The 14294-nt window shown below is 41.2% G+C and overlaps 1 protein-coding gene across 4 annotated transcripts in view; it reads left to right on the top strand.

Moving 5' to 3' along the window:
- rbpms (RNA binding protein, mRNA processing factor) overlaps positions 1-12836 on the top strand; it is a 40524-nt gene extending 27688 nt beyond the window's left edge. For 2 of the 4 annotated variants that reach the window (XM_074624372.1, XM_074624369.1), the window contains 3 exons: positions 1685-1748; positions 9981-10100; positions 10662-12836. In XM_074624372.1, the coding sequence (XP_074480473.1) occupies positions 1685-1748; positions 9981-10017 (101 nt within the window). In that variant the 3' untranslated portion in view covers positions 10018-10100; positions 10662-12836. Of the gene's footprint in view, positions 1-1684; positions 1755-9980; positions 10101-10661 lie in introns of all 4 variants that reach the window. The other 2 variants (XM_074624371.1, XM_074624368.1) reach the window with 1 other exon arrangement.
- Positions 12837-14294: the final 1458 nt, after the last annotated feature.

The following is a 14294-nucleotide window of genomic DNA, read 5'->3' as shown; positions in this document are numbered from 1 at the left end:
TCTTGAGATGGACTGCTATCTGATCCCATTAACTTCCAGGAATCGAACTCAACTAAACTAATCTCACTGTTCACCAAGAAAGCCATCCATGGGTTGGACTGACTTTTAAGTGCTCTAAGTAGGAACAATAGTAACGAGCTATCCCCATGATTAAAAATGGCACATGTCACTTTATTTATCCCAATTAGAGGCATCATCCGTGCAACTGAAAGCCTCGGTGGTTTGAAAGGTTTGCATCATCATTTGACCATCACCTACTTCATTAATTAAATCCCTCTTTTTTCAACCAACCATGATCCACTTTATCGAGGCCTTCTAATCTGCGCAGCTCCACTGTGAGTTCACATAAGAGTTCATTATTGATCTCTTGAAATTCTTCTCATGGAGCCTGTTTGGTGCTGGCTGACCCTGATAAGATCTCAGTATTAGATGCACTGTTTCTGAATTGTTTTTTGAAGCTTGCAATAATTTCTCAGTACTTACTTGTTACATTATCGGAGGTATTAATGTCTTTTATCTCTGCTTGAGAGTCTATAGAGTATATTACCATATATAATGCAGATTCTAGGGTTTTTTAAGTATAAAGGCCCCTAGCAAAGACTCTAAAGCTGGAGCTCAGATGATGTCAGAATTTGAAATGAGTGCGAGATGAATCTGCCTACCTGGCATTTTTCCATATGCGTTGAATATGGGAGTACTGACACACACAAAGAGAATCTGGCTTTGTGATTTCAGTAGGGGGTTGTGTGTAATGTTAGCATCTCACAACCCCTTCTGACCTTGAGTAGATGCTGATGTGAGGCATAAAAATATGTATATTAACAGGTCTTACGGCACACACACACACACACTCACACTCACACAAGACTAGATGATCAAATCTAATTTATGTTAACATGAGCTCAGCTCTCTGGCTCTGTGGTTAATCGACTGCAGTCATCCTTTCTAGTGGGAGAACAGTGATCTCATTGGATTGCTAGTAAATGTGAGCAACTAGGCTGTTAGCAAAGCAATAGATCTCAGATAAACAGTAAATATGACTGTTGTAACTGTCTTGCTGTAACTCGTATTAAAGGGAGGGGTCTTGCACCGCCCTGAAGGGGTTTATATCATAACAATGACCCGGTAGCTGTACATTATCCGGCTTATTGCACGGCTACTTATTTAAGAAATCAATAATTTGATACAAAAACGGTCCGCCAGAGTCCGACATATGAACTGCGCCCATAGCAACGGTCTGTTACACAGAGCAACGGTCTACCATAAACAAATAACAGACCGTAGAACGCTGTGATTGACCAATCAGAATCGAGTATTCGACAAAGCCGTGTAATAAAACATGTTATTAGTGATCTTTAGCTTTGGACAGAGCCAGGCTAGCTGCTTCCCACTCTTTCCAGTCTTTATGTTAAGCTAAGCTAACCGGATGCTGGCTATAGCGATGCAGATATGAGGGTGCATGGCATCAAATTTCATCTAACTCTCAGCAAGAAGGCAAATAAGCGTATTTCTCAAAATGTGAAACCATTCCTTTAAATGTCTTTGTTCCTTGAGATTACAGGATATAAAAAGTACAGCAACCTACTCAATAAATTGCGTATGACATTCAAGTTTGTATGAATATAAATTGTATGTATTATATGTATGTATGTATGTTAATATATGTGTGATTATGTGTGTTTAGATTCGCTGGCTCCCACCTGCAGATGGAACTCCTCAGGGATGGAAGTCCAGGCAGTTCTGCTGAAGTATGTGTGAGTAACAACACACACACACACACACACACACACTTGCCCTACAATGACCCAAGAAGTATTCGTTGCGCCGTGCCGTGAAAAAACTCCAGTAAATGTTATGACACTTTGTTTAAACAGACGCAGAGATATTCCTAAACATATGCCGGGAATATCACGGGGTGTTACGCCATGCACGTGGCGCGTGTGCGTCAACTGAGCACCCTCTTATTGCCCTCAAACCTCACATGAAAAACCTCCGTCCAGCTAACTGCCAAAGTAACCAACTAATTAGCCACGCTTCTACAAGTTGATTTCAAATACAGACACAAATCACAAAACAAATTCGCCTTTTAGAAGTAAATGTGGGAGTGTGGGTCAATGAAACCACAGCCAGTGCTCGCACATCATCATAAGACATGAAAGATGCGATTTAAAGGGGAACTCCATTATTTTCCCACTCAGGTCACAAGGTACAGAGGGTCGACTTTTCCCATTGATGTGACGCTTGATCAGAGGCATCAAAGGCAGTGAGTCAAACAGAATATACTAGGAGCTCCGATGCCGACGTTTTGATAAAACAGACGGGGTAGAGCTCAGCAAATATGACTAAAATGCTAATATCACCTTTGATAGGTAATGATATTATAACCAGCGGTGAAAGTCACTCAGTATATTCACTCAAACACTGTGCTTGATTACAGTGTTGAGATACTTGTTCTTTACTTGAGTATTTCAGTTTTATGCTACTTTTTTACTACAACTTACAATTCAGTAGTGCTATTTACGTCACTACATTTATTTCGTAGTTAAATTTAGGTGCTACGTCTACATGCAAAACATTGACATACTGTCACCTTATGACGTTGTGATGGACGTGTTAGCAAACACGGAGACACGGAGCAACATTAGCATTCATTTGGAGTCGTCAGGTGATCTGACCATTGTAAATCCAATCTTCACTCTCCGTTTAGCTCTGTTTACTCTTAAAGCTAGGGTTGGTAATTTTAACAAACTAGCAAGCTTCATTTTGAAAATTATCCAACTGAAAAACCCAGACCAGCGTTGCTAACTCTTTTCCAATTAAAGTAGCTAGCAGCACTAGCTCCAAATCGGTAACACCGACAGCCCGTCCCTTCAGGCCTCCCTCCAAAACCACTCCACCAAAAGTATCATAATGAACGTATTACATATTATAAACATAGTACTCACAGCTGTTAAGCTAGCAGCTTGTTGGAGAATCGGGTGACGTGGGTTCACCACAGCCTGTATATAAAGATGGACGACATGACTGCTCCCCAAAAGTGAATCCAAAACATCTTGATTGCCCCCTGGTGGCTGGCTGCAGTATAGGTCATAAAGCCCGCCTCCTCCATGTTAGTGGATGGGAAATTGGCCAAACTAAGTACACGTCAAACAATTTTTTCCTAAAGATGATTGCTGTTATTTTAGTTAGTTCTTAACATGCTGATGTTTGTTCAAGTGTTTACTTTTCATTTGGTTTTAATTAGTTATTTGATGCTATAAAAAACAGGTGAGGCGTTTATGATTAGCAGCTGTGAGTCTCTCTCACTAACATTTGAAACATTTTCTGCTGAATTAAAAAAAAAAATGCTTTTCAAGAAAATTACCAACTGTAGCTATAACTCTTAAAGGTAATATTTTGCTTCTTCTTCCACCACTTACAATGAACTGATTGTGATTCTCTACAATTAATTAAGATTACACATGCTGAGTAGTTTTTTTTTGTGGAGGATCGGAGGGAACTTATTGGTCCCACAAATCTGCCTACTGTCTGAAAGGACGCCTGATGTTTATAGCGCTTGTATGTGAGGGAAAGCTTATTATCGTGCACATGCTCTAACTTTGCCATAAAAAAACACTTGTCCCATAATAATGTTGGTACTGTACAGCAGATATTAGGGCATGTTTGTCATTTTTGTCAAAGCCTGGCAGGATGAAATACACGTTTTAATTTAGAAAATGTTCTTTTGGCATTTCCGCATTATGACAAAGCACACAGTGGAGAATTATAAAGACAGAAAGAGACGGAGGATGTGATGCTCATAAAGGTCGTAAATGTGGAATATGCACCATGAACTGCTGAGGTACTTGGGTACTGCCGGAAGGGACATTTTTATGAATCTTTATTGGAAAAAAAAAAAAGTTAGCATGGGGCTTTATTTAAAATAAATTCCCAGTGCACAGAGCAGTTGGATTCTAATAAGTGCTTAGATAAGTACATGAGTCAACTGTAACCGTGCATAAGCTACACAGCAGGCACATGTGTCTCGCTCTCTGGTTCAGACAAACTGAACGCTGTTGTGCTCGTAGAAAAACAAAAACCACAAAGCACAACAAATCCCCTGCTAGTCTGTGTATCTGTGTTGGCTGACTGTCTGTGTGTGCATGTCTGTGTGTGTGTGTGTGCACTCGGCGCCAGTCACACTGTCACCAGTAACCTCCCTCCAACTCTTGGGACAGGAAGAGACATGTTCTCCCGACCCCTTAGGGAGTGAGGTGGGGGAGCGAGTGGGTAGCGTGGCGGCTAACATTCATCAAGCTGTTGATTGGTGCTAGTCCCGTACTGTCCCCTCGTAACCCTGCATCATAGCTGACTTATCTATTTCCAAAGACTAAAAACACACTGCTTGAGAAAAAAGCTGTTTGAGTAATTTGATGTTTTGGGGATTTCGTCTCCGTCAGGGGGGTAAAAGGAGGAGGAAGGGAGGGGCTTTCGAGGAAATAATTACTCCTATCAAACCGGGAGGAAGTCATTTGGCCCGGTCAGGCTGCCCCCGATGGATATTAGCCCCTCAATGAAACAACAACATCCCCACATCCGGCTCTCAGTGGAGGGCGAAGTGAAGCTGAGACATCCAGTCAGGAATACTGTGATAATTACAGGCCGCTGCAGCAGGTAGACACATAATGCAACACACTCAAATTATGTAGTGTGCAGCGTACTTGCCCAAACATAAAGGCCTCTCACGGTCAAACACACAAACAAAAAGGTTTTATTACTATTTTAGTTATCCAGGTTTTGATCTATCTGTCATTGGGATCTCTGGGAGTTTTGTTGGTGGGATTCACAGCCATAGATATAACAATAGATGCGACATAACGTCATAACTAATGGGATAATCGTCCGCCTACTTACCTAGGTATTGTTTACAGTTGCCACCTATTGGGCAGCAACTGGTTATCAGCTGTTCAGCACCGAACTGCTTTAGCAAAAGGACCAAAGAGACCAAGGAGGCTGACATCACTTTCCATATGTCAGTATAGAGTAGATGAGAGATTTATTTTTGACTTATGGGTCAACTGAGGTAACTTTACCGTTAGTTACCAAGTAGGCTCTTCAACCTCTCTTAGCATCAAAACAAACTCCACGCAGGTTGACCGTAAAAACAACAAAAAACAGGAAGTGACTGATTGCCTGCCTGTAGGCCATAATACTGAATCTATATCGAGGTTTTCTACATAAAAGATATTGCTTAATGTTGTATATTAGCCATTAAGAATAGTTGTTACATATTATAAGTTCAGGCAAAATTGAAAAAAGTGAAATAATTATCTGCAATATACAGTAAATGCACAATTATGAGATTATCTTCAGGTTTGAAAGCATGATTTGTTCTCTTTGAGCTATAATAATCAAAATTCTACCAAAATCTTGGTTCATTTTAGACAGACACAGTTGTCTTACACTCACTACTTTGAATAACAGTATTGTTGAATTGGTCATAGGACCACATAAGCCTCTGTCACCATAAGGTTTCAATTATAGCAGGTTTAAAACTGTACCCAGGTAAGATGGCCTCCACATGGTTGCATAATGGAATCATTAGAACACGTCACAGCTACTGTTTTATATCTACGGTCACAGCTTTGAAAGATTACACACAGATAAGTCAGCAGCTTCGTGTTACTCTGGAAAAACCACAGACGTCACTGTGACGTCTTTGGAAGTGCTTTTTCGCTACTAAAGAAAAGAGATAAACTGGAAACTTGCCTACAGTGATGTCAGAATTATCAAGAATAACGCAGACACTGTTTCTGGAAAGACACGTTGCTTTTGAATGTTTTTTTATGTTGTGAGCAACACAAACTAAATCCATTAATATCTGTTGTATTGTGGTGGAGGCAGAGATCTCAGAGACAGATAGTTAGATAAAGAAATATCACAAAGTGGGAAACAAGGAATATTCATATGAGATATACCAATGCGTATCAGACTTCTTTTCAACCATGTGATAATACGTCTAGTAAAATCGAATGGTGCTCATGATTCACTGTGTCTATATGGTGACCATAATTAAATACAAAATGCTGCTCATTTCCGCCAGTCAACTGTCGGTGTTGATTTAGCCTTGCTTGCTCCGTTTTGTCCCTGACATGTTGCAGCTTTGCAAAATAGCTTGTGCTTTTGTGCCCCTTCTTGTCTGTTCAGTGGATACAGTCAGAGTTAGAATCCCAGATGTCTTAATGTGGGCTGTGACGAGGGTGTTGCTTATTTGTGCAATGCAATCTGCGCTTGTGAAACACTTTGAAACAACTTTATCTGCAAAGACGACAAGAATAAACTTGAACCTGAGGTTGAAGCCGTCTATCGTACAATCCGTCTGCTATTGAAGGGCCGTTTGTGCATTGCAAAAAATGTTAAATTGTTGACTGGTGACAGCAAAACTTCACTATGAGAAATCAAAGAAGCCTCCACAGTCCTGAGAGGCTTGTGGTCGGTCAGCGGTTGTCTCGGCATCTGACGGACGGGGATTGCTCACGGTCAGAGTATGTGGAAGTCTAACCATGGGAGACTTGTGTGAACAGCTGAAAGTGAGGAGGTGTTCGGGGGTCTTTGAGTCATCGCGGGTAATGAGTTGTTCTAATCACCTGGCATCCCGCCTGTCACAGGAAGTGCTGTTTTGAAGAGTTTATTTACAGCAGTGCCACTCCGTGCAATTCGAAACTGGTAGCTACCCACTGTTGACTCTTTAAAAACATATTACATTGTAAGTTTTTGTTATTGTAATACCCCGTGAGGCTCAGGCTAGTCGTTCGTCTGAATGTTTGCGAAGCAGAATTATATTTGACATTCATGCTCCGGCACAGAGCTAGATCCAAAGACAACCTAATAGTGGACATTAATGCCTAGTGAACTGGAGGGAAAGGTAATCCGGATTTTCCATCTGACAAGACATGGCGGGGGAGTGTAGTGTGTGTGTGTGTGTAGTCTGGCTGCCTGCCCTGAGGAGCTTTTTGGCCAATAGCCCGACAAAACCAATGGTTCCTGTGCAATGTTGGACTAACTCCCACTGGAGTGCTGAGGGCCAGCTGGGGCCCCTTCTAATAAGGAAGTGGGACTTTATTCCTTCACCCCCTACTGACACATAACACACACACACACACACACACACATATATACAGTATAACAACACTGTGGCCTCGTCCCTGCAGCGGGTCTCAGGAGCTGGATGCATGTCAGCAGCTGCATTCATCACCACCCAGCTCCAGCAGCTATTGCCGGTATGTGAGAAACACCGCCGGGGCCTAAAGGCTTTTCTCCGGATTAAAGGGGCTTCAGACGGGGCTCTTTTTCATGGCCGTGCTGCACAGGTAGAAATCTTAGAGGGCCATACGGGGTGTTTGTACGAAGTTTTAGCTTACATGCTATGTATTCTTCCTTCACTTCCAGGCAGTTATTGGTTCACATTCTTTTCCTTATGACATGGAAATCAGTTAAGACTCTTGAAGCACACTTCAAGTTGTTGTGTAATCCATCACCGTGAACTTTAAGTCTGCATTAATGTTTGCCAGCTTTATATTGTCATTGCATGGCTATTCAGCTTAAGAGCAGCTTGATTTGAGTAGCTACTGCTCCTGCACTGAATTACCTTGCATCAGTATTATCATTTTGATAATACATTTTTGTGTCTATATCAGGCCTATTCAATTCTTTTTTATTTTTTATTTAGAAGGCAATGTTACAGACAGTGGAGAGATAGAGCGAAGCACAGTCAAATGTTGGGTTTAAATTTGAACAAGTCTTCTCTGTCTTCATCTGCAGCACGAGATTAATGATCACTGATAACACAGACGGGAACATTTGGCTACATGCTGAAAATAAAAAAAAATGGAAAACAGTGCACGCATTCATGAGAGTCGCCTCCCACATTCTCAAATACTACTTGTTTACCTATCTCACATTATGCGCCTGGGCCAAGTTATTGGATGTAACACATTAAGCCCGCAAATCACTAAACTGCTCCCTAATCCGCACAGACGTGTTCAATGATCAACCCAATCTTTAACCTTGGTGTCTCAGCCAGAACAAATAGGGTGGTCTGGAAGTATGCGTCGCATCAGCTTAGCCGAGCGGCTGGGCAATGCATCGATTCCCTCATCCTTGATTGAACGCGCAACAGGGCATTAGCTAGGCCAGCCGTGCCCCTTCCAAAACGCACTGATCGGGGAACAGTTCCCAACCCGTCTCCCTTCTTTCCCTGCTACAGTCAGTCTCTCTCTTTCTTTCTCTTAAGGTCATGTTTGGTTTACTAATTGTTTATTGTTCCAAAGAGTCCGTCCCCCCCCCCACTCCTCCCTGAACCCGAGTTACCACGGCCCCCAAGACATGTCTATTTTTGGTGATACATCTGGGGGTGGTTGAGGGGTTGGAGAGTTGACCTTTCTGTCTGGTCCGCTGGTGGGGCGGGTAGTGGAGTTGCGGTGGAAAGGGATCATGGGAGATGTGGTTGTTAAGCAGAAGTTCAACATAAGTATTTAAGACTATTGTCAGCTGACATCCTGTTTGTCACAACTGGACAATTGTCCGCCAATTTTACATGTCACAATCAGTTTAATGGTTAGAGTGTGTGCTACACATCCTGAGAAAACAGTTGCATAATGTTTTCTGGGGCTCTGGAGGAGCTTTGTTGAGTCGAAGAAAATTACTTTAGAGACATCGCTTGAGTAATCTCGGTTTGGGCTTGAAGACTGCACTTTTACAGAAAGCCTGCATTACAAAAGCGGGGGTGTGAAGTTTAAAAGGCTGTTTACCAGACAGAGAGCATCTATTGAAAGCTTGTGTTGCATTATGGGAAGTGTAGGATCCAGTGTCTTTGGAGCTTGACTAAAAATCATGATATAACTGCCTTTGCTCCTTCGATTTTGGCGGCCATTTCTCTCTTTTGAGTCCCTCAACTATAAGGAGGTGCAATACTAAATTGGTGGATTATCCCTTTAAAGGGGAACTACGGCCATTTTCAAAATTCATAAATTTTATTCCTATGGTCTAAGACAGTCTAAAAAATATATTCGTAAACATGAACAACTCTCTTCCAAATCCAAAAACTAGAGTGCTAAAACTCAAACTTGTGATGTCACAGGGTATAACGCCTGGAGCTGCCCCATAGACAATGAATGGGAGACTGATTTTGTGGACCCACAGAATGTTTGTTTTCCTTTTTACACCCAAATGAGCTTTATTCTATTGTAGGGTTGTCAGTTGTGAAACAGAAAATGTTCCCATATACTCGGATCATTCGCCTGGGTGCTCTCAGTGTCATCTAGAACATCTCTCCCAATTAATTGTCTATGGAGCAGTTCCTCACTTTATACCTTATGACATCGCAAGTTTGAGTTTTATCACTCTAGTTTTGGGATTTGGGAGAGAGTTGTTCATGTTTACTAATAATCTTTGGACTGTCTTAGACCATAGGAATAACATGTATGAATTTTGAAAATGGGTGTAGTTCCCCTTTAAAGGGATACTCCACCAATTTAGTATTGCACTTCCTTAAAGTCGAGGAACTCAAAAGAGAGAGAGAAAAAAGAATGGCAACCAAAGGAGCAGAGTTTTGTCACTCTAGTTATTGGATTTTGGAGAGGGTTGTTCATATTTACTAATATTTTTTAGACCATAGGAACAACATGTATGAATTTTGTAAAAGAGCGCAGTTCCCCTTTAAAGCCATAATCAGCTCAGCTCCATACACAGCTGTTCTTTGCCATAACAATGACAAAGAAGATTTTTTTTATTTATTTATTTTAAATAACACCACACAACACTCAAAAATCCTAAATATATATAGTGGATCAGATTCAGAAATGCTATCAGAAATGCAGAAATGACATACAATCCATGTTCAACACCTAAAAACAGCCTCAGCAAAAACACTCCACCAGCAGTCGGCATGCTGTTGCAGCTTGTTCGCTTCAGTGAAACTCTTCCTCCTCTCGTGTCCTCAGGTTCCTGATGTGTGATGGTGGCCGTGGCCGGCTGTGACGGGCGTTGCTGATTGCCTCTCGTGTCCAATTAGAAGCCAGGAGGACTGACCTGACGCCGGCTCACAGAGCAGCGTACCGTCGGTGAGTTTTTACGGCTCGGGACTTTCGTGACCGTTGATCCCAGCAGGCGAGGACGAAAGGTGTAAATCTCACCTCGTCTCGCCTCTCCCTCCTGGCACAGTGTCTGGTTTGAAATTGTAGAGTTGTAGAAGAGGCTGTGAAAGCCCAGGTTTTTTTATTTATTTATTTTTTGCGGTGGGGGGTTGGTATTGCACTGCCAAATACATCTACTAGAATGAACACAGCAGCACCAAGCCATATTGACAGCGTGTCAACTTTGCTCAACGGAAAGTGTTTTGAAAACAAACCCAGAGTCGCAGTATCAAATGAAAGTGTGTGTGGTCTTGGCGTCGCGAAAGGCAAGCGCGAGAAATTGAGGAGAAAACAAGAAACATGTTTTGTGTAGCTACCTTTTGTGTGTGTGTGTGTGTGTGTGTGTGTGATTTTACTGGCGTGCGAATGTGTTTGTGTCATGCAACAGTTCCACACGATCCCCCTGTGTTTTCATTAGTGTACAAGGTTCGTGTGCGGTGACCATGGCAACTTCACCCCCTTTCTTGTCTCTCTCTCTCTCTCTCTTAGGCAGCAGCAGCCTCATGGGCCTCAGGACATACTAGACCCCAGCCTCCATCACACATCGAGCCCCCCCCCACCCAATCCCTCCACCCTCCCCAAAGTCCTTCCAACTCTTTTTTATACTGTTACATACTCAAGATTTACCGGCAGCGCTTTGGCTACACCTCCATCTGACACCTCCATGAAATGTACCGGCGACAAAGGCGCACCCTTTGTTCACCAGTCGACTGCTGTCCAACTCTAGCAGGTCTCTCGCTGTGCATTCTGTATACGCAAGCGTAAAGACAGGCCGAGTGCAAACGTTTTATGCAGCCGCTTCGCAAGGCCAGACGTATGGAGAAGTGTGGCCGAAGCGCCGCCGGGGTAACGTTATTATACGACTATAATTATTACTATTCTGTATATCATTCATATTAATGTTATTATGATTATTAAATACATGTTGGAGCATGACTTTGCAAAAAACAAAAGGAAAAAAAACAACAATGCTGTACATTTTTAGATATTTTAAAGAAATACAAAAAAGTATTTTTGTAATCAAGTTTTGAAATTGTTTGATTGGTTCATTTTGTGCTAAAGTGTGCGAGGAACTTTCATACTTTTTTTTTTTTTGCCCTTTCTTTTTTCGTGCCATTATAAGATGGTAAGTCGCCCTGCTATACCAAAGCAGTCCTGTGGGTTTGCGCTTGTCTTTTCTACATCCTGTGTGGATTTTGTTTTGCTCATGTTGCATCTTTGTGTGGCGTCTTCACCTGATGAAGCAAAGTCCTTTGTCTGATGTGCTTTTGGTTCAACCACGCTGTAACTCTGAGTGAGAGAAAAACACACCTGATCCCGCTCATAATTTTGCAGTTAGAGGTAATCAGATGTGTTAAAAGAGACAGGAATAAGCCGTCACTGGTGAAGTGACCCCAGAGACTGTAAAACATGGCAAACTGAGCCCTGCTATAATAAGGAAGTTGTTCCTTCGTTGTGTAGCAGGAGGACAGCAGCACAGAAACAAAAGACCAAAGGCATTTTATTTTTTACACTGGAGAGCTATCTAGGCTAGTGGAATTATTCCATCTTCTGACTGCTTTGTAGTCTGATTTCTTATGAAGTATGACTTTATTTCGGCTGCATGTCTCTTTTTGGTGTCACTCCAAAAGAGCCACTCTGCATCTGAAAGGATAGTCACTTTAGGCAATTTGTCTCTTTTGTCTATTTTTAGGGAGCCGACCTGCTTTTTTTACATAGTGATGATTGGAGTGTGAAAAAAAAATTACTAATCTTTTGTAATCGTGTGTATTCTGGGCCCGCAATAACGTCTTTGCTGTTTGACATATCATCGATTGATCATATTTCTGTGACATTTTTGACGCCAAAATCCTCATTCATGTCGCATTCTTACAAAAACAAACTTTTCTGATGAGGCCAAGTCACATTTCAGTGATCAAAAACTGTAAGAAAAACAATCTTCCCGAAGCCCAGGTGTGTACAATCATATTAGAGTGGTTGAATCATATAGTCAGTGTTTGTAATGAATAATAATAATATGCACATCATGTCAACTGAGCAGTTTTTGCTTTTGCAGACATTTTTTAAGCCAAGTGTGGCACCAAATTTATTAGAACAAGTATTTATAAGGTGTGTGTGTGTGCGTGTGTGTGTTTTTATGGGTTTTTAAAGTTCATAGACGATGCCCATCATATAATTCATTGTAAGTATTATTGTAAGTTTAATTGTATATTCATTTGGTAATTTTCTAGAGCTTCTTTTGTGTGTTTGTATCTGATATATGAATACTGTTTTACCTACATAATTCACTGTGAAATCCAGAGAAAAACTTTGAACGAATGGTTCTTTTTGTGTTTTGCCAGCAGTACGGTACAGAAGTTCCTGGAAATTAATAATGATGATCCCTCCCTTTTGTCAGTCGTTTCAGTACACCATGTGCGTACCTGTGTGTTCTGTGCATGTTCACGGCATGTGTGTGTTCTTCTTTTCTTTATTTCTTAAATGCATACAGTACTGTTGTATATTTATGTACTTTAGCCGCTGTAAGGAGAAACTGTATTTCAGTGAATTGCAGAGGATTGTTTGTTTGAAACCAAAAAAAAAAAAGGTGATCAAAATGAGAAGTTTTTATGAAAATGTTAAATGAAGACATTTCAGGCCGTCTGCCATTAAAGATTGACGTCATCCCTGCTGTCATGATTTTCATCTTTCTGAATGTTGTTGTGATAATACCTCATGAGACATGCTTTAAGTCAGTGGTTCTCACACTTTTTATGCCTCCATGACAGCTGTGGCCGGAGATTATGTTTTCGGTTTGTCCGTCTGTCCGTCCATACGTACGTCCCATCTGACCCATTCTCGTGATATCTCAGGAACGCCTGGAAGGAATTTCTTCAAATTTGGCACAAACGTCCACTTGGACTCGAGGATGAACTGATTAGAATTTGGAGGTCAAAGGTCAATGCCACTGTGACCTCACAAAACACATTTTTGGTTATAACTCAAGAATTCATATGCTAATTATGACAATTTCACACAAATGTCTAACAGGATAAAATTATGAAATTATTACATTTTTGGACACACATGGATGCAAACTGCAACTTGACTGGTTGGCGGAGGCATACAACCACGAGCTGGTAATTTAGTTTCAGCCAAGTACCCCCCTTTGAAACTAACAAACAGCACAAAAGAAATTATCAGATGAGCCAAAAACATAAATGATTATATCATCAAATCTATTATCTGATACATAAATACTCAACATGGAGAGAAAAAAGCAATTCCAGTATAAAGGCCTTTACACACCAGGGGCGTGACGAATAAATGACAAAAAAATGATTTATAATAATAATTATTATTTGGTTGCGAATATTATATGTCTAAGGTTTTTATTGTGAAAGGTAAGAACGGAAGAAGTGGATCTGGTATGCACTACCTTTGTCAAGGTTGAAAGAAGTTTGCCGTCTTGGTTCGGACTACAGAGCCTCCATGTTGGTGTTTCATAAATGTAGGCACAACTCAACCCGTTCCGCACAACGTGATTGGTCGATGCCTTTAATCGCGTTGGGAAAGCTCAGAAAATCCAGAAAGTTGCTTATTTGTGTTCTGTGTAAAAGTATTCCTGACAAAAACAGAAGTTCGAAAAAAATATAAATATGCAAATTAATCGAACACACAAAAAAAACTTTTTTCCCCTCCCGCAATCTGTAAAAAGTGTGTGTGGCATCAGTGGACCAATCGAAAGGAGCGTTTTGCTAGCTAAATAGAAGTTCAAGTTTTAAATATTTAATTTATTTTATCAACTGATGAGTGATGGAAAAAAAACATTCCTCTTTTTTTCTACCAACTGACTGATTCCTTTTGTCAGTTTTGGGCCTCCATACATGAAGAAAATTAGATTTTTTGACATCTTGACTGCACTGGGAAGTTGCCTTTTTACCCACAAAGAAATCCACCTGCGTAAAGCTCAATTTCCTCTTCCTTTCTCTCACACTTGTCATTGGATAACACCTCCCCCACAATCCCAGGAGGCCATCAAAACATGATGTGGGATCTTATAAAGTGGTTTGTGTACCGGGGGAGCTGGAGACCTCTCGCTGCCCTCTATAAGAATAGCCCACCTAACCCAGGGGCTGGCTA

Source organism: Sebastes fasciatus, chromosome 22 (genome assembly GCF_043250625.1).
Source record: "Sebastes fasciatus isolate fSebFas1 chromosome 22, fSebFas1.pri, whole genome shotgun sequence".
NCBI classification, from domain to species: domain Eukaryota; kingdom Metazoa; phylum Chordata; class Actinopteri; order Perciformes; family Sebastidae; genus Sebastes; species Sebastes fasciatus.
This window is presented reverse-complemented; position numbering and strand designations above follow the sequence as displayed.